At 24.3% G+C, this 24880-nt stretch overlaps 4 protein-coding genes across 9 annotated transcripts; 3 read left to right on the top strand and 1 right to left on the bottom strand.

Moving 5' to 3' along the window:
- Window positions 1–272: 272 nt before the first annotated feature.
- On the top strand, window positions 273–7607 carry LOC126903505 (obg-like ATPase 1). Of its 2 annotated transcripts, none has more exons than XM_050682898.1 (10): window positions 273–421; window positions 492–681; window positions 1083–1143; window positions 5461–5588; window positions 6081–6256; window positions 6337–6414; window positions 6476–6714; window positions 6901–6997; window positions 7109–7231; window positions 7302–7607. In XM_050682898.1, exons 2-10 carry the CDS (start codon window positions 501–503, stop codon window positions 7410–7412), a joined length of 1194 nt encoding a protein of 397 aa, XP_050538855.1. In that variant the 5' UTR covers window positions 273–421; window positions 492–500; the 3' UTR covers window positions 7413–7607. The 2 variants fall into 2 exon arrangements, with proteins under 2 accessions (XP_050538855.1, XP_050538065.1); XM_050682108.1 differs by having other exon boundaries at window positions 278–421; window positions 488–681.
- Window positions 7608–7709: 102 nt separating this feature from the next.
- On the bottom strand, window positions 7710–10425 carry LOC126904584 (transmembrane protein 120 homolog). Its single transcript, XM_050684124.1, has 7 exons — window positions 10077–10425; window positions 9696–9814; window positions 9459–9626; window positions 9089–9399; window positions 8590–8813; window positions 8008–8118; window positions 7710–7941 (listed from the first exon to the last, which is right to left on the bottom strand). The coding sequence occupies exons 1-7, from the start codon at window positions 10146–10148 to the stop codon at window positions 7882–7884; spliced, it is 1065 nt and encodes a 354-aa protein (XP_050540081.1). The 5' UTR covers window positions 10149–10425; the 3' UTR covers window positions 7710–7881.
- Window positions 10426–10650: 225 nt separating this feature from the next.
- On the top strand, window positions 10651–12555 carry LOC126905301 (coiled-coil-helix-coiled-coil-helix domain-containing protein 2). The gene is made up of 4 exons (XM_050685268.1): window positions 10651–10869; window positions 11906–12050; window positions 12114–12345; window positions 12409–12555. Exons 1-4 carry the CDS (start codon window positions 10829–10831, stop codon window positions 12417–12419), a joined length of 429 nt encoding a protein of 142 aa, XP_050541225.1. The 5' UTR covers window positions 10651–10828; the 3' UTR covers window positions 12420–12555.
- A 3786-nt stretch (window positions 12556–16341) lies between these two features.
- Window positions 16342–21774, top strand: LOC126895095 (early endosome antigen 1). Of its 5 annotated transcripts, none has more exons than XM_050666584.1 (15): window positions 16342–16583; window positions 16661–16748; window positions 17520–17630; window positions 17746–17916; window positions 17971–18212; window positions 18818–18983; window positions 19054–19119; window positions 19261–19373; window positions 19438–19583; window positions 19845–19938; window positions 20053–20207; window positions 20580–20694; window positions 20852–21004; window positions 21083–21160; window positions 21272–21774. In XM_050666584.1, exons 2-15 carry the CDS (start codon window positions 16700–16702, stop codon window positions 21437–21439), a joined length of 1827 nt encoding a protein of 608 aa, XP_050522541.1. In that variant the 5' UTR covers window positions 16342–16583; window positions 16661–16699; the 3' UTR covers window positions 21440–21774. The 5 variants fall into 5 exon arrangements, with proteins under 5 accessions (XP_050522541.1, XP_050522538.1, XP_050522539.1 ...); XM_050666581.1 differs by having other exon boundaries at window positions 19180–19373; XM_050666582.1 differs by having other exon boundaries at window positions 16644–16748; window positions 19180–19373.
- Window positions 21775–24880: the final 3106 nt, after the last annotated feature.

Genomic DNA, 24880 nt, shown 5'->3' with positions numbered 1-24880 from the left:
AGATTATTTTTCAAATACATAAAACGCTATCTATCATTTTAGACATCAAAGGAATCTAAAATTTAAAGTTGACATCATACCTTGATTGATAAAAAATAATAAGAACACATAAAATAGTAATATTTTGTGTTGTCACAAATTATGAAATGTACAGAATTATTTGTTTTGAAATTAATTAAATTTTCTTAATTTAGGTAATTTGACAGGCTAACCTTAAATATTCATCCGGCACGTGTTAAAATATGTACATATGTTTTATCATTACAGTTGTTATCAATGTTATTTTATTGTTAAAAGTGATTACACGATATACCGGATAAAAATGTGTTTAAGTAAACCACATTTTAATTAAGTAAATTAAATTAAAGTATAAAATTATAATAGTGAGAATACATTATAAGCTTAAGTGTTTTTATAAAATGTAAGTAATCACATATGCCTACTAGTTTCAATTAAATGTCATTTAAAAATATGAAACATGTTTTAGTTAGATAGTCAAAATGCCACCAAAAAAGGTCGAAGAACCTGAAAGAAAACCACTTATTGGTCGTGTAGGAACCAATTTAAAAGTTGGCATTGTTGGTATTCCAAATGTGGGAAAATCAACATTTTTTAATGTTCTAACTAAGAGTGAAGCAGCTGCTGAAAACTTTCCATTTTGTACCATTGATCCAAATGAAAATAAGTATTTTATTAATTGAAATTGAATTCCTGAACTATTAATAATTGCATAATTTAATTAATTAGTGTTTGTTTTATACGGCTAAAAATTATTATAAATATTGTGTTAGTAATTCAAAGTACTCTATATTATAAATGAAGTTTGACTGTTTTTTTCATTCTTTAAATATTTATTATTTATTTATTCTTTAAGTGTTTGAAATAATTAATAAAACGTTTTTTTTTTTAACTTTTTTAGTAGTTTTCGATTTAATATATTTAATTTTAGATTTGTTGATAAAATTAATATCGAATAATTATTAAAATTCTTAATTCTTAGATTATTTTTTTCAAATGTGTAATCAAAATAAATACAAACTATATGATTAATAATTAGATTATTTTTATTTTTATTTCAGCAAGTCGTGTACCTGTACCTGATTCACGATTTGATTATTTAGTTGAATATTTTAAACCAGCAAGGTAAGTAATAATATAGATTTCATGTGATATCCTTTTATTAAAAAAATGTAGTTATATATAATATGATAATAATAAAATAACAATTTTAAGGTACTGATTATTGAAATGTAAAAAAATTTTAACTTAAAATTTAACGTGTAAACAAAAATACTATTTCTGTATACACATTTAAATTATAATTCAATAATTATTATATTGTAATAAAATAAAACAATTCTCTTAAAAATTACAACATTTTATTAAAGTAAATGCCTTGCAAAATATCATGGACATTATATTTGGACTATTGTGGTAAAGTAAAATTTGCTGTATTTTTGTCATTTCTTAACTTCTTTCCTTTATTGTAAGTCTACAGTGAATACAAGGTCATATCTGAGAAGGTCTTAAAGGGTCTGAACCCATCGCCATAGTTTTTTCAAAATTTACACATGAAGACTGAAACAGATTTAAATGACAACTCCTATAAATTTTGATACAATTCAATTTTTATGAATTTTTTTTTTTTAATTTTTGCATTTTTAGATTATGTTTAAATCATATATTTTATTGTTTATTTTTAAAAATACAAAAAAAAAATTTCATTTTTTAAAATAACTATTTTTAGAATTTTTTTATTTATAAAAAAAATTGTGTCAATGACAAGCTTAGGAAAATTACTCATTGAATATGAATCGGTGGTATATTTGGAGTTTTATCACTCTGGAGAATTTATATTTGATGCTCCCCAAATATTTTTAAATAAAAAAAAATGTCTTGCCTAGAATGTACATAAACATAAAAACATAAATTATAAATTACATTGCATACTTTTTTACCAGAGTTTACCGCTTAAGACGTCCCTTAAAATAAAGGTGCAACCGTTTTGCTGTGCCCTGAGACTGCTAGCCCAGGTAGCCCCTTATATAAACACACTACTGCATAATGTTTTTGAAAAGCAGGCCAAATGCCAGTGAATATTCAGAATGATGTATTAAAAACACTCATTTTCTTGAAAACTATTGACTATTTTAAATTTTCATAAAGGAAAATATTGTTTGATATGAAATCATGTGTACTTATATAATTTTGATTTTTCATTATCTGTTAATATAATACCTAAATTTAATTTTTTTTAATGGGAACCCTTATTTTTAGTTAGTATCACAGGTGCAATTTGATATTATCCATCATATATAATACTTATCTTTAATAATTCATATCTATTAATAGACGTATACTTTTATATTCAACGCCAGTTTACTATTGGACGCTGTTGAATAACCAATGTGAACAAAATTACTTAATAACTACCTTAAAATAATTTATAGGACATTGAAACAGATTATTCTTAACTTTGGTGTTGAAAACCAAATTAGATTGTGTTTTAAACCTAAATCTTTAAACAACTTTAAAACTCGATTGGTTGATCAGATAAAAACCCAGCACAGTGGGGTCGTGGCATAGTTGGGTCCAGTATAGATGATATCTGACAGTGATTAAAATCACTATCATAAAAAACATTTCAATGCAAATCTGTAGATAATTTTTAATTTTAAAAAATTGAAGGATTATTTCAAAAGCTACATGATTTCCTATTTCCTTATTTATATTCTGATTACCAGTTTTATGATTTATAAGTGTAATATATGAATATATATATATTAATAATATATAAATTTAAATAGTACTTATTATAAAAAAATTATAATGATCCATATATTTCTCAAAAAGTTTTATAAAGTTAAAAGCATTATAAAGCATTATAAAGTTAAAAATATAAAAGAGAATTTTTTCATATTAATATTTAATATTTAAGTATATTACATAAGCTTTAATTTAAGATATATATAAAAGTGTGAGTATTTCCAGAAAACTTCTAAAAATTAAGTTGAAAAACTCTGCATTCTATATATATTTTTTAATATTAACCCTCCCTGTATATAGGTAAATGGTCCGATTTAAAAAAAAAAGTATGTTGAATGTAAAGATATAAATATTACTTCTCATGAAAAAATTGTATTGATCCATAATTTTTTTAAAAAGTTATATAAATATAAAACTAAACATGTAAAATATAAAATGGAGAATTACACACAAAAATAGCATTTGATAGCCATTTTCATCGTGAAGACAAAATAAAGTACGACATTTTTTTTTTCCATAATGTATATTACATTAGCTTTAATTAAATATATATATATAAAAGTATCAGTATTCCCGAAATATTTTCAAAAATTAAGTTGAAAATGTTAATTTTTTGCGAAAAAGTTGTCATTTTGAATTTCCTCCTGTGGCAAGTAAAGGGCCAGATTTATAAAAAAAAGTATACTAAATGATAATTAAAGACATGCATCTATATAAAAAAAATTATATATTAGATACGATTTGTGATCTTTTGACATATCGTTGAAAGAAATCGGTTCGGTGGGAGCTGAGAAAAAGTAGTACCAGACACACACACAAAAAAAAAATACATCATAATAAAATTAATACCTTAAAATTATAGTGCGTTATTCATATTATTACTAATTAGTATGAAGTTTATTTTTTTATTTTTACTGCATTTGTTATTTTGATTGTAATTGGAAGAGATTCGTTATAATTTTTCTTGAAGTCATGTATGAACTGTCTAAAAATATTAATTATTTGTACAAACTATATTACTAATTAAATTTCTGTTGATTATTTATTTGGTAAACAGGGAATTTATTAATTTTGAGAAATAACGAATTAAAATTATAAGGATTAGCGAAGGTGTATATTCTAAATGATAATGCATAATATCAGTTAGGGAGGGTTATCTTTAAAAATTTAAATTAAATTAACCGGCATGAATTAAAGTCTTCTATTAATATCAATATTATTAAAAAACGTTTCAAAACTACCGTATTAATAGTTTTGCATCACTGCAAACTGTATACAAAGAACAATTATTTCATGTGTGCTTGGTCAGGGTTAAAACGGAAAAGTCTTACTCAATGTTATATTATCGCTCTTACATGTAAAGGGCTTGGGCGTAACTAGAACTTTATATCTACGGGGGGCTAAGTTCCATTTTTTGAGGCCTATTTAATGTCGAACAATTTTCTTGATATGAAATATTGAGCATAAAAAAGGACGTCATATGTTTTTTATCGCAAATAAGGTTACTTTACTTACAGGTAAAGACCTTTTTTACGAATATATATATAAAAATGACTACCTTAAATCACATTGGTGCAACAACCAGATAAAATCGTTCTCTTTTAATTATTTTGGGGGACACTATTTTATAAAAGAAAATTTGAATAAAATCAATAGTAAAATATGTTTCATAAATTAAATATCTCCATAATTAATAGCAATATAGAACTCGTTTTTGCACCGCATTTCGCAGAATAAACATATTTATTCAAAATTATTAAAAAAATTATATTCTAAAAAAGTTGGACTTATCTGGTTTTTATACCAAACCTTTCATATGAAAAATAAACTCCCATCTATATTCATTTAATAACGAATCGCGTTTGTACATCCCAAAATTTACAACTATTATTTTGTTCTTGGTAATAAATTGAATTATAAATTACACTATACCCGGAAAAAAATAGAAGAATAATTAGATTCCTAAGAAAAACTCAAAAAATGATGAAATTTAAATTGTAAAATAACAATATAATATTTTTAAAATTTAATTGTAACTAATGGCCATTGCAGCCGATGTTGTACTTAATAATAAAAAAAAAAGTAACCATAATACAGTAACCACATAATGGATATCGAAGATAGTATAAAATCTGAAATAATTTCTGATCATTATTACTTTGTGTGTACCAGGAAATTATTTTTCGATTTATTTTTCTCGATTTTTAACATTAAGAGTTAATTTAACAGGGGATTTTTCATCAACAGAAGTTGAATGATTAGTAATTAGATTACGGCAATGTTTACAAATTAATGTATGGTGCCAAAAATATAGTCGGTTACGAGTATTGACGCATTTACCTTGTCCAATAATAACTAATAAGTGCCTTAAGGGCCGGTCAGGTAAAAAGGAAAAGGGAGCCAAAACTGTACCCTCTATTAATAAGGTTCCCTAGGTGAGAGACTTGTCTGAAAAATTCCATGTTTCATTCAACCTTCGAAATGTATCTAGTTCCCATCATATATAGTTGGGAAGACCCAGGTATTTGATTTATTGGTAAATCTCGGTAGCTAATGTGTAATTCCAGAGGACAAAAATCCAATCAATGGGTTGATGAGACTTGTAATTTTCTCGTTCGCCTCTATATAATCTATATGAGTTTTAAAATTAACGGGATTTTAATTTAAGAGGAGATCGCTTTTTTTTTGTTTCAGCAAGGTTCCAGCATTTTTGAACATCGTAGATATTGCTGGATTAGTAAAAGGTGCTGCTGAAGGCCAAGGTTTAGGAAACGCCTTTTTGTCTCATATAAAAGCGTGCGACGCCTTATTTCATTTATGTCGTGAGTATGACCAAATAATAATTCATCAAAAATAAAATTTAACATATATTAAAATTTCTTTTTAATTTTCTACATTTAATATATATAGAAAAAGAAAATGTGTTTATTTGTAGAAATATGTTTAGTTATTATTTCAAAGCATATGTTTATAGACTGCGTACAAAATTTATAATTACAAAAAACGGACATTTTTTTATTATATAAATAGATAATGTATATTATTATAATAGAGTAGATGATGGCCTATTAACGAAATAATTATAATCTCAGATGTCTTGTGCTGAAATATATGAAAAAACTGATTTATTATCACAGGGTTTTACAATTTTAACATCGCTTTATGTTTCCAAAAATCATATACATGATTTTTGTATTTTTTATTGTGAAATTTCGTAAAAAAAATGGCATATAAATTAAAAGTATTTAATAATATATTATTTTTAACTTAAAATGAAAATTTTAATTAAACCTCAAAAAAATTATTTAAATCAGGTGCATTTGAAGCTGAAGATGTAATTCATGTTGAAGGAGAAGTTAATCCAATCAAAGATATGGAGGTTATTAATGAAGAGTTACGTTTGAAAGATGAGGAATATTTTAATGCTAACTTAGAAAAACTTGAAAAGTTAGCTATACGAGGTGGAGATAAAAAATTAAAACCTGAATATGTAAGGTTTTTTTATACAAAATAAAGTACTTCAAAATTATTCTTAACATAATTATTGATGCAATTTTTATACACTTATAGGACACTTTTTTGAAAATCAAAACTGTGTTAGTTGATGAGAAGAAACACATTCGATTTGGAGATTGGAGTGCTCTTGATGTAATTATAAAAATTTTTATAAAGACTTATAGTCATATGTCAATACTCTTTTACTTTTTAGATAGAATTTCTTAATAAGCACATGTTTATTACTACAAAACCAGTTATTTATTTGGTGAACCTTTCTGAAAAAGATTATATTAGAAAGAAAAATAAATGGTTGATTAAAATTAAAGAATGGGTTGATAAAAATGACCCTGGAGCAATGATAATACCTTTTAGTGGTGTGTTTGAGAATAAAATTATTGAAATGGAAGAACCAGAACGTAAGAAGTATTTAGAAGAAGTACAAGCTACAAGGTAGTTATTTTACATAAAATAACGTAGGATACTTGATTGAAGGGTCACAATAATAAGTTTTAATAAATAGTACAGTCAATGTAATTTTGTTAGAAAATCATCTATGAAAAAATTTAATTTGAAAATTAATTTTGTATTACATATTATGTATTTACTTTTATTAAATAAATTTTTAATACATTTTAGTGCTCTAGATAAAATAATTGTTCAAGGTTATAAAGCACTACAATTGCAATACTTCTTTACTGCGGGTCCTGATGAAGTTAAAGCATGGACTATACAAGTAAATAATTTTCTAAATAGTAATTATAATTTGTTTTTATATATATTAATGTATTAACACATATATTATTTTGTTATTATTGTATATTTTATTTAACTTTTTTTTTTATAGAAAGGTTTTAAAGCACCTCAAGCAGCGGGTCGTATTCATACAGATTTTGAAAAAGGTTTTATAATGGCTGAAGTAATGAAATTTGAAGATTTTAAAAATGAAGGGTCTGAAGCTGCTTGCAAGGTTAGTTATTAACAGATTATAATTGCAAGCTTGAATTATTAATAATTATTTCTAACCATAATTTTTCAAGGCTGCTGGAAAATATCGTCAACAGGGTAGAAATTATGTTGTTGAAGATGGCGATATTATATTTTTCAAATTTAATGCTGGAGCTGGTTTGAAGGATGCAAAGAAAAAATGAATTGATAATAATTAATATTTTACAAACAATAATATAATTCTCTATTATTAACAAAAAATATGTTTTTTTTTTCATTTAAGTGTCTATTAATTTAGACAATTTAAATATAAGTTCAGAGTTAAAAAATGTGTACATTATATTAGATAATTGATTAAAATTAAATTAAGTTTTAGTTTAAATATAATTGTTCAACAATTGGTTATATTTTCAATTGTAAATTTTACCAAATTTATAAGTAAAGAAAAAAAAAGTAAATGCCACAAAGTAAAAAAACTATTACTAACAAAATTTTAATAGTCTATAAAATTTTAAATAGTAATTTTGACTATTTATTAAAAATAATTTTTAAGTTTTAAGTGATACACCAATTAAAGTATACTTTTAACAACAATAATGAACTACTTAAAGATAGATTTAAGAAAACAATGATTTCAAGTTTCAACAACAGCTCAATTATTTTATATCAGTTTCAGTCACTCTTGTTGGAGTCAACTCCAAGTCGATTACCAGACATTTTTCTGGTATAAGTCTATATTTAATAAAAATAAATACAATATCAATTAAAAGAAATAAAAATATTGAGCTAGTAATGTACCTTGATGATCCTCCTTATTTTTACTTCCTTTAGTTTTTGTGGAATGACCATTGAAGTAGTTATTGTATTTCCCAGGAACAATGAAAAAAAAAGTCCTGATAACACTGGAACCTAAAATTTTTTAAAAACAAAATTAAACAATGTGTCAAAAATTTGTATTTATTCTATAAATATCAATTATTTTTATTTTAAAAATGAAATTTTTCTAATATTTTATATATATCAAACAATTTGACTTATTAACTTGGCTAATAATAAACTTAGCATAATTTCATAAAAAAAAATCTTTAAATAACAGAAACTTTTAACATAGAAATTTATCCACTTTAGTTTCTATGAAATTTTATTGTTACAGAAAAAACAAAGTTCTTCAAAATTATTTTCTATTATCTGTTTAATATATTCCAATTGAATAGTGAAAAAAGGAAAACTGAATCATTTGACTATTACGATAAAAAATTGTATCATTCTTCAAAAGTCATGAGTAGAGAATAATTTATTTGTATTATTAAATGGCTTTTAATACAAGTTTATTAAAATATAAATTAATAATTTTATAAAAGATTAAGAGAAATCTTTTACCTGCCAAGTAGCATTTGGATGGCTACAGAGTTTATATAATGTATACGCGTTGTATAACTGAAATATGTATCCTAAATATAAAAATGGCAGTAAAAAACTGAGACCCCTCCACATCCATGAATGAAAACCTTCAATTGTTATATCCATATTATGTCGTTCACCCAGTGCTTTGAGTCTATATAAAACCCCTTGTTGATAGACAAATTGGAATGATTGAACTATACCTGAAATAAAATATATTATTTAATAATACTTATTGAAGTTAAATTTATTATTCTGGTGGTATTTAATGTAAAAATATAATTTTTAATAATAAAATAGTGAAACTTTTTCCATTAAAAAAATTTGAAACACATGTCTTAAATAGTGTGCTAATTTAATTAATGAATGCTATTTAGTTTCATTAATGATAAAAATAATTTGGTAATTAAGTAAACTTTTATTCATTTTTTATATACTAAAAAATACTTCAAAATATTTGTTGAAACAAACAACTTACTTATAAGAACATTAAAAATCATGAATTGAGGTCTAAAAATATACCATGTTTCAGAACTAGGCCATACTAAAAGAACTGCTGAAGCGACTGTAGATATAAAATGATGCACACGCCACCAACCTTTTATTTTAGATCCATTTACTTTTAATATACTTTCTCGTATGGTTAATGTGCAATAATACCAGACTAACAAAAATAAAAATGTTAGTTCTAATGCACGCCTTTTGGTTAATAAGTTTAAAAGGGATAAAAAAAAACCAATTATGCTTAAAACTAGCTTGAACTTCTCATATTCATCTTTATAACGAAACCTATTGATAAATATTGTATATTAATAACTTTATTATACTCCATATAATATATTACTTACTTATCTTCTTTATTCAAAATAGATACATTTACACTACCAAGAATGATTTTCAAGTATCTTCCATTAGGTTTAGGCAAAGTTTGCTCAATGTCTGCTAATTGTTGGCGACGTTGATTTACATCTTTCCATAATCTTTGCACTATGTCTTGTCTCTCATCTTTTTCTAACCTAAAGAATATATAATTGTATAAAAATTTTCTAATAATTTTGATAATATCAATTCATATGTAATACTACCTTTTTAAAGATTTTGCGATAACATTTAATCTATATTTCTGATGAGCTACTTGCTTAACACATTGCCCTTGAAGATCTCCGACTTCTTCTACTTTGGCCAGATATTCTTTGTTGACATTCTAAAAATTGAATTATGTCAGCTGGTTATTAATATCAATCTCATTATAAACTATAATATACATTAATATTAATGTAATTTTCAATTATACTAAATTAGGCAATAGTACTCTATAGAAAATACTAAATTTAATGTTTTGATAGTTCAAACAAAAAAATGAATAATTTTTTTTAAAACACAAATATACAAAAATAATTTAAGATATGGAATTATGATATTTAACTTATTTGATCTAAAAATACATTCAATACTATTTAACATACTTCTAAAGCTTTATATTCTCCAGCAATTGATTCCCAATTTTGTACACATTCATCTATATCAGCACACTCCATTGTTGAGTTTATAGACTTTCTAAATATTCTTAGATGGGTCAAAGTTTAGATGCGTAGCAGTCAAGGTTAAAGGTGTTAATAAAAAATAATCGTAGGTAGATGGAGTTTGTGGATGACTAAAGTGTAGATCATAAAACGACATAATATTTGTAGCTCACAATTGAGCTCATTATTATGAAAGAATAAAATCGCTACTTGAGTCCTACACACTTAAACAGGAGCACGTTAAAATACATTAAAAGCTCTCTACTTTTGACTTTAAATGTGTATATGATAACTTATTTGATAACGAACTTAATAAGCGCGCATTTATAATGTAAAACCAAAGAGAATACAAATTATGTTGTATATATATATATATCTTTTATGGACTATCACTGGACATTCATAATGTTGCAATTCCAAGGATAAGAAATTTCTAGAATTATGTGTAATAATAATACACAAAGATGACGTCATTAGTTTATTACAGCTGTTTAAAAATATATAGGTACTGAAGCTCTCTGTTAAATGTCATTATAACAGAACCATAATTCAGTATATTTACACTATCGCACACTATTGTCAAGTCATTAATTGCAATTTGCTATTTAATTTTTGTGAAGTTCGATTACTTCAATTGACTTATTAAAATTAACTTTAAAATTTCAAGTAAGTAAAAGTTACATATTTATTCCATTATGGCTAGACGTGGACGTTCACCATCTCCTGCACCAAGAAGGTAAAAAAAAATAATTTTTACTAACCTAGCATTAAATATGAGATTAATATAAATTGAATTAAGATAAAATTATAACATTTTATGATTTATAAAAGATCTTATAAGTATAGTTATAAATTTTTCGTTTAGTTTTAAATTAATGATACTGCATTTCGAATCGGTTCAGATGAATTAATATCATTTTAATTTATTAAAAAGTATTCATTTTAAAACCTGAATTAGTATTTTACCATTTAAATTTCGTGCTAACTTAATTATTAATTTTCAATTAAAATATATCATCATAACTCCAACTTATGAAATCTAATAATTTTTATTTCATTTAATTACATTCAATTTTGGCAAAGGTACTTATTTTTTTGTGTCTTTAATATTTATTCAATATCTTGCACAATATTGTGTAATGTTATAAGTTTAAATTAAAAGTTCAATATTTCATAATTTCTTCATCAAATTTTGCTGTATTGTTGATAAGTTGCATACATAACAATAGAAGGTTTGGTTTTCATAACCAAACCTTTTAAAAATTTAAAAAAAGAGCGACTAAATGATAATATCAATTAATAATTTAATATGACAACATGCATAGTTGTCAATTTCAAGTTTTATAAAATGTTCTAATTAACCCATCAACGCCGAGAATTATTTTTTTTCAAACTTTCTATTTTTTTTACTAAAAACAGATTAATATACAACACAAAAATAAAAAAAAATTATTTTTAAATTTTTTGAAAATACGATTTCTGAGATATTGAGTGTCACCATATGGGTACACTCGGCTTTTACCTATTAAATTATTATTCTAAGAACGCGCGATAAAAATAGCAATACGAATGTCACCATATGGGGACGCCAGGCGTTGATGGGTTAATGAAATGACTGTTTAATAATAACTTTTAAACATTTAAAGATTAAATATTGGCAATTCTATTAAAAATATTTTACTTATAATGTAAAATTAATAATTTTATGTTATTCCTATTAAGTAATAACCTGTATTATTCTATTTATTTTTCACATTTACCAAATTTTACAGATCCTCAGTTCCTGCAAAAACAGCCCCAAGAAGTGTTGCACCACAACAACAGCCTACTCAAGTTGGTGCACCAGCTCCTCAACAACCGGGTTTATTCGCCCAAATGGCAGCTACAGCTGGTGGTGTAGCTGTTGGATCTGCTATTGTATGTATTTATTGAAATAAAATAACACACTTTTGACTCTATATAAACATTTAAATTACATAGGGCCACACTGTTGGACATGCAGTTACTGGTTTGTTCAGTGGTGGAAGTTCCCATGATGAAGTACCGCAACAAGTGCAACCAATCCAAAGTATGCCAGTTGACCAAAGTAATCAACAAGGAGGAGCTTGTGCTTTTGAAATTAAACAGTTTTTACAGTGCGCTCAAAACACTGATGACATCTCTCTTTGTTCTGGATTTAATGAAGCTATTCGTCAATGCAAGGAAGCTAACGGTATGTTAATTGTGCTTTAATAAAAATTATATCCCTCCATAATTTAAATTTTTTGGTTTTCAGGCTTGTTGTAGATTACTCTCATGAAAATATATTTTAGTAGTGGCAATAAAAAACAGCTATAAAATGTTGATTATTCACAACTTATTCATTGATAAAATTTACCATCATTCTTTTTTATAGTTAATAAAAATAAATGTTAGAAAAAAATTTGTTTTATATTTTTAAGTATTACCTATTTCTTATATATTTAATAAAAGTTAAAACAAAATCAAAACTAATTAACATAAATTTGTTATTAACTATAACATAAATTCTATGGTGTTGTTAAAAATTATGAATTGAAGGGTACAGGGAAAAAACCGACTAAGTCACTTTTTTTTTAAACAGAGTTAATGCAACTTTTATTTTTAAAACGCAATNAATTAAATTATATTGATACTTCATAAATTTGTCCAAAATTCCTTAGTAAAGTAAAAAACAAATATTAATGGATATATTAATATCTTTAAAGTATATACTTATAGAAAAAACATTTTTATCTAGAATATTATTTTAAAAATTTGATTTTATATCAAAAATATAAAACTTTAATGACACCTATGTTGAGAAACTTCCTTTGAACTTGTTTAAAATAATATTATAATCTGATTACTGCAATATGTCACAGGATAAATCATACTAATTCGTAAATATTATGGTAAATTAGTGATTTTTGAAGTTGAATTCTATCAATGAAAGTAATTATCAGTATATGCAACAGAATAATTTTATATATATAAGTGGTTATTATTTTTTTTAATCAGAAAATCTGGTTATATACATGTAAAAATGAACCAAATAAAACTTCAATTCAATCAGACGTTTTTCCTTATATAAAGACTTTTAAAAATAACTTTTAAATATATTGAAAAACTGAAGGAAATTTGTTATTGATTATATCAGCACATAATACAGAAATAAATTGTATATGAAAAATGTTGAGGGGTTAGACTAAAATTATCTTTGTCTATAAATAAAAATAACCCTAGTATATTTAAATAAAATAATATTTTTTTATAATTCACTTATATCTACTTCAAAATTGGACCAACACAAGTAAAATTAATCAATTTTTCAGGAAAGCATTAAAACAGAAAAATATTATTTTATTTAAATTGGTGCATAAATTATAATCAAAGTTAATTTGCTAGTATCGTTGGTATACATTAAAAAACTACAAAATTAATTTTTTATGTGTATTATCTCGAGTTACATTTGTTTAGCACTAACTACAAAAGTATGTTAAGTTTTCAACTTTTATAACTCTGATAATATATAAAAGGAGCTATCGTAACATAACTTGGTAGAATTACATCTATATAAAATTTAATTTCGTATTTTAAAATGTAATAATCTAAAAATTATAATTTATTTCTAAGGTACAGAGTTATAAATATGAAATTTAATTCTAAAATCTTAAAGTAAAATCAATAATTTCACCTATTTAAATTTTTTTATTATATTAATCAATTTCAAATAAACCTACTAAACTAAACAAGACAATCTGGCAGAGTTTTGTAATTGAACAGTTTTTTAATTGCTTGGCGCATATTAATAAATCAACAACGGAGTTTTTAGTACTGGCAGTAAGGTATGTCATTACCACAAATTAACAAAATTATCCAATTTGGAATACTTGTGGGTTAAAATATTAAGTAATACTGAGGATAGTCATTAGGATGTGACCAATAACTAAATGAACATCTTTCTAGTATTTTTGAAAAAATTTATAATGTAACTATAATTTTAAATATTATTTAAAAAATTCATAGACATTATTAAAATGTTTTAATTCAACTTATTTATCTTTATCAATTTGATCCATTTTCTTCCACCCATATTTCTGTAAATCAAAGATAAATTATCTCAAGTCAAATTTTTTTTGAAATGTAAAACTATTTTTGGAATAAGCTTTTTAAATTTAGTAATTCTAAAAATAGTTTTAAAATATTCTAAAAGAAAAATAAGTCGAAATGTCATAGTATTTTTATTTTATAGTCATTAACATGTAACTACTCGTATGTTATTTTATATTTTTGTGACATTTGTGAGGCGTTTTTAACTCCTAAACAAATGATATTATTTTTTTATTATAATCAATAAAAATTCTTAGTATCTATTCGACTTAAATTATCAATCAATATGTACATTATCAAGATCATATGATAAGTCACAATGTGCATGGTGGTCTAGTTCATTTGAATGCTAATGTAATTAACTTTTGTCCTCTTGAACTCTTGAGTTGTTTCAAAATTAAAAATTATACCACTCAAATTAATAAACTTGTGCGGAATTTTAATTGACCATTACAACAAATAACCCGAAGAATATCTAAAGTGACCTAAAATTCATCACATTTTTTTTTCTTTAGATAGTGAAAAATTGTTTAGCTATGTTTATTTAGATGGGCCACAATTAGAAGGCTGAAATCAGTCATCTTATAAAAAAATAACATTTAATAGTTTTACTATTATTGCCAATGATGAAAAAAATAATTGCTGCAGTATCAAAAATGGAAAAACTATAGACTGTATGCAAAATATAGTGCTTTATAAAAATTGACATGTGATTATAGGTTATTATTGTAGAATTTAATTCTTGGTTTATCTATATCGGTCCTTAATGTTTATAAAGTTAAGGCGTTAAGCTAAACGTTAAGAATGTGGCCTACGGATGAAATTTTTTTCAAAATGTGTCTATATATTATTAAAAATGGTTGGCATTCGACCTATTAATTACAGCTAGTACCCTTAAAACATAAATTGATTTAAAGGTGCATTTTGGGGAGCTGTGTTTCAACCACAGAAACTATGACCCCTTTAATATAACTGAATTTTATGTACAAAAAATTTTGTTAAATTTGCGTCTGTCTAATACTTTAAAACAATTATTTAACAGTTGTTTTATTATTTAAAGTGACTATTATTGTTATGAATTTAATTATATTTGATTATCAAAACTTTAAATTGACATCTGTAAATTGAATACAACTAGCATAATATAAGTGTTTAAGATAAGTACTAAGTTTTAATCACTTTTTATCACTATTGAAATAAATCTATATTTTATCTAATAAAAAAAATTTGAATTACAACTGTAACCATCTTCTTACTAATATAGTTCGAAAAAGAAGAAAATAATTTTGCTATGAAATCTTTAATTAAGCTTAAACAAGTCCCATTAGGACAGTTATCGAAGTGGACATAAAGAACACAATAAAAATCGTATGGGATAGTTCATTTGATACCTTTTACTACTGCTAAATATTACCTGGGTAATAAATACTGTGCTTTAAACATTGATGTGTGGATAATACTAAAAACTACAAAAACTAATCATCTAAGGCAATCCTTTTGTTTACCTAAATGATGAAACCCAACCTAGGTCGTAGGATGGCCGTAGGAAAATTTCTCAGGGGGTGCAAAAATTATTGAAAAATGTTTAAGCTATGGAGACAATTTTATATACCCCATGGACTAGAAAAACATGGACTCCTCTTCGTAATTTATAGCGCATACCATAACATAATAAATATATTTTTACTGAAAATAATACTTAGATGGATTATGAGAAAAAAAAATGTTATAAAAAAAAATGATTTTTTTTTTGTTATAAATTTCTATTTGAATTAAAAAGATTCTTTTTAATTCGAAAAGAAAAGACAAATCTTTTTAATTCAAAATTTTTTTTTATATATTTGTCTACTACACCATGGCCTAATATCAATCAATAAATCTGTTACATAACACCTCCCTTGTAAGAACATTAATAACATTATTATTATTATTAACTATTTAGAATAAACCTAGACTAAGACGTCTAGCTAAGGCTAGACGATTTAGCCCCTTCTCAAAATTAATCAGTCTATGATCAATGATCTATGATAAGAGATTTGATTATGATTTTTCCAAACTTTGAATCTTAACTTGTTTATTATCATTATAAGTTTTCTTATCATATTGAAACTTGTTGAAAAATATATTAGTTCTTGATCACAGTTTGTTTACTCTTTCTGTTAAGTTTAGTATGAGTGTTAATTATGTATAATTTGTAATAACAGTGTTCTAGACTATGTTATGATATGTATGTAAAACTATTATTTAATACTCCGAGTTGTCTTTACGTGGCTGATAAAAGTTGTCACATTATCATATATAATCAAGAAGTTTCATCAAATAGAACACTGGAATAAAAATGTATGGATAAAAATTTTAATTTTTTTTTTTATAGACTAATTATATTTACTCATATGATAGTAATTAATATATTTTAGTTGTCATTGGATATTTGATCATTCTATTGTTATTCAATTATGGAGAATGAAATCACTAAAAATGAGCAGTCCTCAGAAAGTAATCGTGGTAATTGCATAATATGATAATAATTATAATTAATATAATTTTATACAAAAATGTTTATCATAATTTTATAAATTATGTATATACAAATTATCTGTAGTAAAGAAAAGTATCCTTAACTTTTATATATGTACAATTATTAGATTATTTTAACCTAATTTTCTATTTTAAGTTCTTAAATTTTAATTAAAAAGTTGATATTATCTATTATTTCTCAAAATATTTGTTTATCGATAATTTTCAATGAATCAGTTAACAGTATTTTTTTAAGATCGAACTCAATTCCAATTACACTACATTGTAAAATTGGATGTTTATATTTAATCGTAAAGTTTCAATAATTATAGTTAATAAAATACAATCATTATGCATTTTTCTATATTTTTTTAAATTTACCAAAATATATCTATTAGTTTATTTAGAAGTGTAAATGAGAAGAATTTGTCATTATAAATAGATTTATTATTTACCTTTCTTTAATGAAGTGTTAACAATAATTTTAAATAAGAATATTTGTTCTGTATGAAACCTTTATCAATGTTAACATAAAATTTTGTTTGTTGCACAGTTTGATTTAAATCCGTACAATTCCACATATTGCATGATGATTTTCAAATGTTATTTGACATTGATTTAATTTATTTTGTTGTAAAAATTATATTTTTTGTGTATATAATGGTCACTTTGCTTTTATTAACAAAACAAAAATTTGTTTTCTTATTTTGTGTTCAATAAATATGCTTATGTTGGTGTTGCACGCTTTTATATTGACAGGTCCTTTGTCTCTGAACTCGCTTCTTAAACAGATTGATGAATTACAAATGGAGAAAAGAGAATTCGGTTTGCAGCGTGCCAAAATGAAAGGGTTTATTCTGCAAAAAGAAGGTGAACAGTAATGCTTTGTTGCTTTACATTTGTATATATCTATATATGGCTTATCACTTGTGATGTTTTTTTGTTGAATTCCAATGATAAATATTTATATAATAAAATTTAACAGAGGAATTAAGACAAATGACTAATATATCAGCTGAATTAAAAAAATTACAAGATGAATTAGATGAATCACAAAGTCAACATACTGTTACTAAGTTAGAAATGGAAGGCCGATTAGAAGAAAAAACAAGACAATATAATGAAGAAATATCATCATTGCAAAAAGTACTTGCTGGTAAGTTTCAATTAATATCAATAAATGTAAAAGGTATAACAGGTTATGTTTTAGAAACTCTTGATGAATCTAGACGACGAGAAAATGAAATGAAAATGTATAAAACTATGAATGAAAAGTTAGAGAATGAATTAAAAAATTGTCGAAATCAAATGCTTATTGGTCAACAAGGCAATAACATTTTGGGTGAATCAACACAACAACAAATACTTAATGTGCCAGGAACAGTTTTATCAGCTATTGCTCGTAAGATGACAAATTTGGCTTCTAGCACAGAATCTGATGATTCTAGAAAAGTAAGAATAAAATAAGAGAATTTATATATAGTATATAATACATAGTGAAGTGGGTGGGGTAAATACAAAAGTTTTTATTTCAAACTTACATTTAATATGATAGCAAAATATATAAGGACCACAACTAATGTAAAATAAAATTTGCTAAATATAAAAAAAAAAAAAATTACAATTTACACATTAATTTACATTTAGCTCATTCTCCTTACTTTTGAAGTGATGTAACAAACCCTGATTTTTTGAGTAGAACTAAACCTGAAAAAAACTTTTAATTTTATAACCAATCTCAATCCAAATATTTAATTGAATTATAACCAAACATTAATATGTTTAATCATTTTCAGGCAAAATATGAATATACTAGTTTTATTTTCAAACCATTTTATAAAGAAACATTTTGGTTCAATTTTTTGAATTTTCGAATATCACTAAAATTTTGTAAATAAAAAAATGATATATACTAAATTAAAATTTATAAAATCAATAAAATTAAAAACATAATACTTTATAATATGGTTCTTAGAATATAGTATAAGAGATAAATAAGCAACTATTCTGTATGTTTAATTTTTTTATTTAAATTTATATTAAGTATATTTTTTTAGTCTCAAGATGATGAAGATACCGTATACAAAACTTTAGTTGATCCATTGAAAGATCAAATTGAAGCTTTAAAAGAAAAACTAAGACAAATGGATTCAGATGTTAATTACTATAAAGCAAAGTTAAATAAATCCAAAGAAGTAACATTAGAACAAACAAATTTATGTGGTAAATTTCAAAACAACTTTGTTTTACAGTTCTAGTTAAAATGGAAATGTTTTAAAATTTCATGTCTTAGGTAATTTTCAAGATAAATCTAGTGTCTCAGAAACCAATGATTCTACCTGCTTGAATTCTGTGATTGGTAATTAATTTTAATTTTTTCATTATATTTATTAGTTTTAAATATTCTATAAAATTTTAGTAAACTCTTCGTCAAATTGCAATCAATGTTCTATTTTTAAAATTTCTAATAATGAGTTACAAGAACACATAAATGATTTAGATAAAAAGCTACTTGCAATGGAAAAATTAAAAGATGAACACGATAAAGAGACTATTTACCGTAAACAAATGGAAGAAAAATGGAATGAAAAATTGGAAGAACATAAGAATAAAGTTGTAGCATTAATTTTTAGTACTTTTAAATCTATGATATGATATCTATGTATTCAAATGTCAGGTACAAGAGCTGAAACATTTCTCTGATCAGTCACATGAAGTTTTAAGTGACCTTAAACTGCAGTATGAACAAACTGTGAATGAATTTCAAAATGAACTTAAACAATGTACTGAAAATGGTGCTAAGATGAAGCAACATATAATAAAGTAAAATTTTTTGTAATTTTATCATTATTACACAACTTTTTTAACTTGCATGTCAATTAACAATTTTAAATTTGCTCATTTGGTTAGTTGAAATATCTAACTAAATAATAAATATTCAAATTTGACAAAAAACATTGTTTTATCGGTTTTTATATTTGTGTAAGTTTTAATTATTCATAGTTTTGTACAGTTCAGTTTGTATTTGGTTCAAAATTAAAAATAAAGTTAGTTAAATTACTAAATTTCATATTTTAACATTAGGTTAGAAGAAGAAAATCATAATTTGAAAGATAAACATATGAAATTTTCAATCCAGTTACAAAATGAGGATATAAACTTGCCTAGTTCTGTTGGAGTATGTGTTAATAGTTATTTTTCATTGAATTAACTGAAGATATATCTAAAAATATATCTGAATATTATATATTTATACATATATATTAACATTGTTAATTATCTCTTGTCTTAGGAACTTCAAGAATATCTCCTAAAACGTAATGAAGAGTTAATTGCAATGTCAATTGTTAAGGAATCCATTGAAGAAGAAATGAACAGAATAAAAAATAGTGCTGCTATAACTGAAAGCCAAGTGCAGAGTTTAAATTCAACTGTTTCTTTTCTTGAGTATGTTGTCATTTGTTGTTTACAGATATTTTAATTTTGTTCTTGTATCTCAATTGAAAAATGTTATTTGAAATTAACTAGCATCTTTTTTATATTTTACTAATAACTATTTATATTACTTGCAATTTTAATACTAAGGTATTCTATAATACATTTACATTTGGTTTCATTTAAAAATCATGTCTTTGAGTTTTACACGATACAGTAATAGCATTATTACTGTATAAGTAATTTTTTTTTCTATAATTACAATAATACAAGAAGTTCTATAGTCAATAAAATACAGAAAGAAAATTTGTTGTAAATATTGATTCATGTTATCTCAGAATTTAGTTAAATAAAATATTTATATTTTTAATTATTTGTTGTTAGAAAGCAGTTATTAGACGAAAGAAGTCGTTTCTCTGATGAAATTAAAACTACTAATAGATATGAAAAAGAACTCATAAGTTGCCGCACTCAACTAGAACACGTTACCAAAAAGAAGGTAAATTTTTCATTAAATTCTATTGTTACAGTATATGATTTAGATATGATATGATATGATAGATTATGATTGAAATAGTATAATATATTTTACTGATTAATTAAGTTGGTGTTAATTATTTTATTTCAACATTTTTTTTTATGTACACTTTTTGTAGACTGAACTAGAAACAACTGTAATTGAACAACGCAATAAAATTATGGCCCTCCAATCTGATTTAACTAATAGTGAAGAAGTACAAAGAGATTTTGTTCGACTGTCACAATCACTTCAACAAGAACTTGAAAGAATTCGAGAATCAGGCACTTCTGTTAGTACTATTTAAAAACAAAATTTCTATTTAATTTTAATTTTATAAATTATAGTTTTACATAATTATATTTTTAAGGTTCGATGGGAACACGAAGAAGATATCAATGACTGTCATGATTGTGGAGTTTTATTTGTTGATCCTAAAATTCGAAAAGTTTGTAACATTTATATTCTTCTCAAATTTTATATTTTAGTTTTACAATTATTTGTTTAATTAAATTTTTTAATATTTTAATTGAAATTAGTTATAATTATCATTTTATAGGATCATTGCCGCCATTGTGGAAGAATATTTTGTCCATCATGTTTGTCTAGAATAGTAAAAAGTGGCCCTAATATGAGAAATTCCCAAGTATGCAGAGTTTGTCACACACTTTTAGTAAGAGATTCAGCACCTTATTTCAGTACCGAAGCTCCTCATCAATCTAATTAATTAAGAAATCTTTGATAGTTTACCCAAATGGTGATATTAGATTTTAGTTGTTATTATCATATTTGTTTTTAGTACTAATTATGAATCATAAAATTTTTTATTCTCCAATGTGTTTTAATTTTAATGTTTATAAAATGTTGTGACTTGGTTAAATTAATTTTTGTGGATTTTGGAAACTGCAGTGGGTTGAGCAGCATTATAATGTTTATAGTTTAATAATTTTATAAAAAAAATTATAGTTATCTCTGCTCAATACCTTGTGCCTTCTGAAATGTATTTGTGTTATACACGCAGTTGTAATTTATTATTCCTAATTAAAGACTAATTGTCTTTTATTTTTATTTTATTGGTTAAATACCATGTGATTTTAAACTATTTTATAAGGCTTTCTTAAAAGATTTTTCAAAAATTTTCATTCTTAAATATATAATTTTATTTAGTATCTTCTAAATTGTGATTAAAACATGTATAAATAATTGAATAATCTACATTCTATGTGTAGATAAACATATTGATTATATTCAAAATAGATTTACATTATTAATCCGATGCTGTATGTATTTGATTAATATTTTAACCATTTTATTACCTAATTTATAAAGCATCTTTTAAAACTCTAAATTTCAATGTGTTCAATTAAAAACTATTGTATGACTATATCTAATTTGTTAATGTTTTTATTTAAAATTTTTGAAATGCAATTTTCTATTGTGGTGTATTATTTTTAGTTTATAGATTAATCCTAGAAATTATTAATGATTTTTTAATTTGTCACTGAAATTATTTTTGGATTAGGTGTGTAGAGGGCTTTATCCCCATGGGTTTGTGAACCTTACACAATTTTAGCACCCCTTAATTTTTTCTTCAGTTGCGTCACTGTATAAAGGATGAACATAAAAAATACTTCATGATTGATAGACGTATTTAATAATTTTTTTAACATTGATTGAAACCAAAAAACTATAATAAAGTCTAATTTACAAAAAAGGACGCATGTAATGATGGGAAATGTGTATTGATTTTATCGTTAAATAAATGTATTCTACAAATAATCGAGGCGATATTTTTATATTTATATTATATTTGTGAATTTTTATTATAACTCGGTAAATAATATACCAATTTAATTTGTGGCAACACAATAGAGTTTAAGACCGTTATTAAAATTGGTAGTTTAACTTTATGAAATCTATAATAATTTATTTTGATGGGTTAATTATGTTGTATTAATAGTATTTGATAATGTAAAATGTATTCAATTTATTCTATTAAGAAGTATACGTTTTAATTTATTAACAATTTAAACTTCCTAGCTTATTAAAATTTGGCCCCTTTGTATAAAAAATCGATATTTTTTTATCAATTTATAATAAAAATTAATATTTTTAATTCCATAAGTCCATAATAAAAATTGTTTTTTTTTCAATTAAATAATATATAAAAACACCCATATTTTTCAAAAATATAAATATATTCACATACGTCGTAGGATTTGATAATGATAAGTGTGTTTTGGTCACAAATTTAACAAAGACAAAAGTAAAAAACCCAGCACAGTGGGGTGGTGCCATAGTTGGGTCCAGTATAGATGATATCTGACAGTGATTAAAATCACTATCATAAAAAACGCTTCGATGCAAATCTGTAGATAGTGTTTAATTTCAAAAAAAAAATTTGTTAAAATAGCATATTTTTGACTACGGTAGCCATTTGCGCATAGAAGATAGGTCGTCGGGACAANTTTGTTAAAATAGCATATTTTTCACTACGGTAGCCATTTGCGCATAGAAGATAGGTCGTCGGGACAAATTTTTTTTTTTCATTTTATAGTACATAAAATAAGCTTTAATTTTATATATGTTTAAAGGACGCAGTATTTCCGAACACAATTAAAAGTTCAGTTGAAAAAGTTCTATTTTTTATACAATGTTTCAAGTTTTGAACGCCCCCTATATATGGGGAAATTGTCCAATTTTAATAAAAAGTATGTCAAATGAAAGATGTACTTATAATGTATTTATAAAAAAAAAATTTGTGCTGATAATTACATTTTTCGAAAAGTTATAGCATTTTTAAGTTGAAAATTTAAATCGAAAATTTTAATACAAAAATAGCGTTTTTTTAACTACGGCAGCCGTTTACATGCAGAAGAGAACGTGTCGGGATAAATTTTTTTTTTTCATTTTATAGTACATAAAATAAGCTTTAATTTGATATATGTTTAAAGGACGCAGTATTTCCGGAACATTTTCAAAAATTAAGTTGAAAAAGTTAGTTTTTGTAAAAAAGTTGCTATTATAAATCCCCCCCAATGAGCAGGTTAAGTGTTAGATTTTCAAAAAAATGATATCAAATGAAAGGAAAATATCTAAGGTTTTAGTATAAAAAAAAAGATGTTGATTTGTTTATTTTTGAAAAAGTTATGGAAGTTTTAAGAAAAAAAAGTGAAAAAAAAGACAAAATTTACCGATTTTAAAAATGTAATTTTTTTGGATATTTCCCCCATTTGCGGGGAACGAGGGAAAATTTTTTAATTTTTAAGGGTAATGTCTTCAACTAGTTACGATTTGTGATCTTTTGACGTATTGTTGAAAGAAATCGGTCCAGTGAGAGCTGAGAAAAAGTGGCAACAGACATAANGAGTGAGAGCTGAGAAAAAGTGGCAACATAAAAAAAACACATCATGGTAAATTTAATATCTTCTCAACTTCGCATCGAAGCTAAAAATCAGCACAGGGGGGTCGCGGCACAATGGTGACATGGCATAGTTGGATCAAGTATAATGATATCTGACAGTGATTAAAATCACTATCAAAATAAAACGCTTCGATGCAAATCTTTAGATAGTGTTTAATTTTAAAAAAATGATGTATTATTCAAAAAGCTACATGATCTGCTAGTTCCTTATTAATATCCCGATTAAGATAAAGTATGTCGAATAAAAAAGGGATTATTAAAAAATATTATTTCTCATAAAAATATTGTGTTGATCCATACACTTTTCAATAAGTTATATCATTATAAAGTTAAAAATATAAAAAATAAAATCGAGATTTTTCACAAAAAAATAGCATTTGGTAGCCATTTTCACCATGAAGACAAGTCCAGGGGTAAAATTTTTTTTTTCAAATTAAAGTATATTACATTAGCTTTAATTTAAGATATATATAAAAGTGTCAGACCTTCCGGAACATTTTCAAAAGTTAAGTTGAAAAAGTTAATTTTTTGTAAAAAAGTTGTCATTTTAAATCCCCCCCTGTGGACAGATAAAGGGTCAGATTTACAAAAAAAATATACCAAATGATAAGTAAAGACATCAAGCTTTTTATATAAAAAAGAATTATATTTATATGTTCATTTTTGAAAAAGTTACGGCACATTTTAGTAAAAAAAATTGGAAAAATTTCGAAAATTAGCGATTTTTAAATTTGTAATTTTTTT

This window comes from Daktulosphaira vitifoliae, unplaced genomic scaffold, assembly GCF_025091365.1.
Source record: "Daktulosphaira vitifoliae isolate Bord-2020 unplaced genomic scaffold, ASM2509136v1 Scaffold_1, whole genome shotgun sequence".
Taxonomy (NCBI): domain Eukaryota; kingdom Metazoa; phylum Arthropoda; class Insecta; order Hemiptera; family Phylloxeridae; genus Daktulosphaira; species Daktulosphaira vitifoliae.
Note: the sequence above shows the minus strand (reverse complement) of the source record. Positions and strands in the feature narration are given on the sequence as shown.

What these genes read in the sequence shown, in the direction of transcription:
- LOC126904584 (XM_050684124.1), bottom strand. Translation starts at nt 10,148, where the DNA reads ATGGAGTGTGCTGATATAGATGAATGTGTACAAAATTGGGAATCAATT. An exon ending in ATCGCAAAATCTTTAAAAAG is followed by an intron (nt 9,627 to 9,695) that starts GTAGTATTACAT and finishes TATATTCTTTAG; the next exon opens with GTTAGAAAAAGATGAGAGAC. An exon ending in ATCCAAATGCTACTTGGCAG is followed by an intron (nt 8,119 to 8,589) that starts GTAAAAGATTTC and finishes AAAAAATTTTAG; the next exon opens with GTTCCAGTGTTATCAGGACT.
- LOC126895095 (XM_050666581.1), top strand. Translation starts at nt 16,700, where the DNA reads ATGGAGAATGAAATCACTAAAAATGAGCAGTCCTCAGAAAGTAATCGT. An exon ending in ACTTGCCTAGTTCTGTTGGA is followed by an intron (nt 19,939 to 20,052) that starts GTATGTGTTAAT and finishes CTCTTGTCTTAG; the next exon opens with GAACTTCAAGAATATCTCCT. An exon ending in TCAACTGTTTCTTTTCTTGA is followed by an intron (nt 20,208 to 20,579) that starts GTATGTTGTCAT and finishes ATTTGTTGTTAG; the next exon opens with AAAGCAGTTATTAGACGAAA.
- LOC126905301 (XM_050685268.1), top strand. Translation starts at nt 10,829, where the DNA reads ATGGCTAGACGTGGACGTTCACCATCTCCTGCACCAAGAAG. An exon ending in CCATCTCCTGCACCAAGAAG is followed by an intron (nt 10,870 to 11,905) that starts GTAAAAAAAAAT and finishes CAAATTTTACAG; the next exon opens with ATCCTCAGTTCCTGCAAAAA. An exon ending in TAGCTGTTGGATCTGCTATT is followed by an intron (nt 12,051 to 12,113) that starts GTATGTATTTAT and finishes TAAATTACATAG; the next exon opens with GGCCACACTGTTGGACATGC.
- LOC126903505 (XM_050682898.1), top strand. Translation starts at nt 501, where the DNA reads ATGCCACCAAAAAAGGTCGAAGAACCTGAAAGAAAACCACTTATTGGT. An exon ending in AAAAATTAAAACCTGAATAT is followed by an intron (nt 6,257 to 6,336) that starts GTAAGGTTTTTT and finishes ATACACTTATAG; the next exon opens with GACACTTTTTTGAAAATCAA. An exon ending in TTAAAGCATGGACTATACAA is followed by an intron (nt 6,998 to 7,108) that starts GTAAATAATTTT and finishes TTTTTTTTATAG; the next exon opens with AAAGGTTTTAAAGCACCTCA.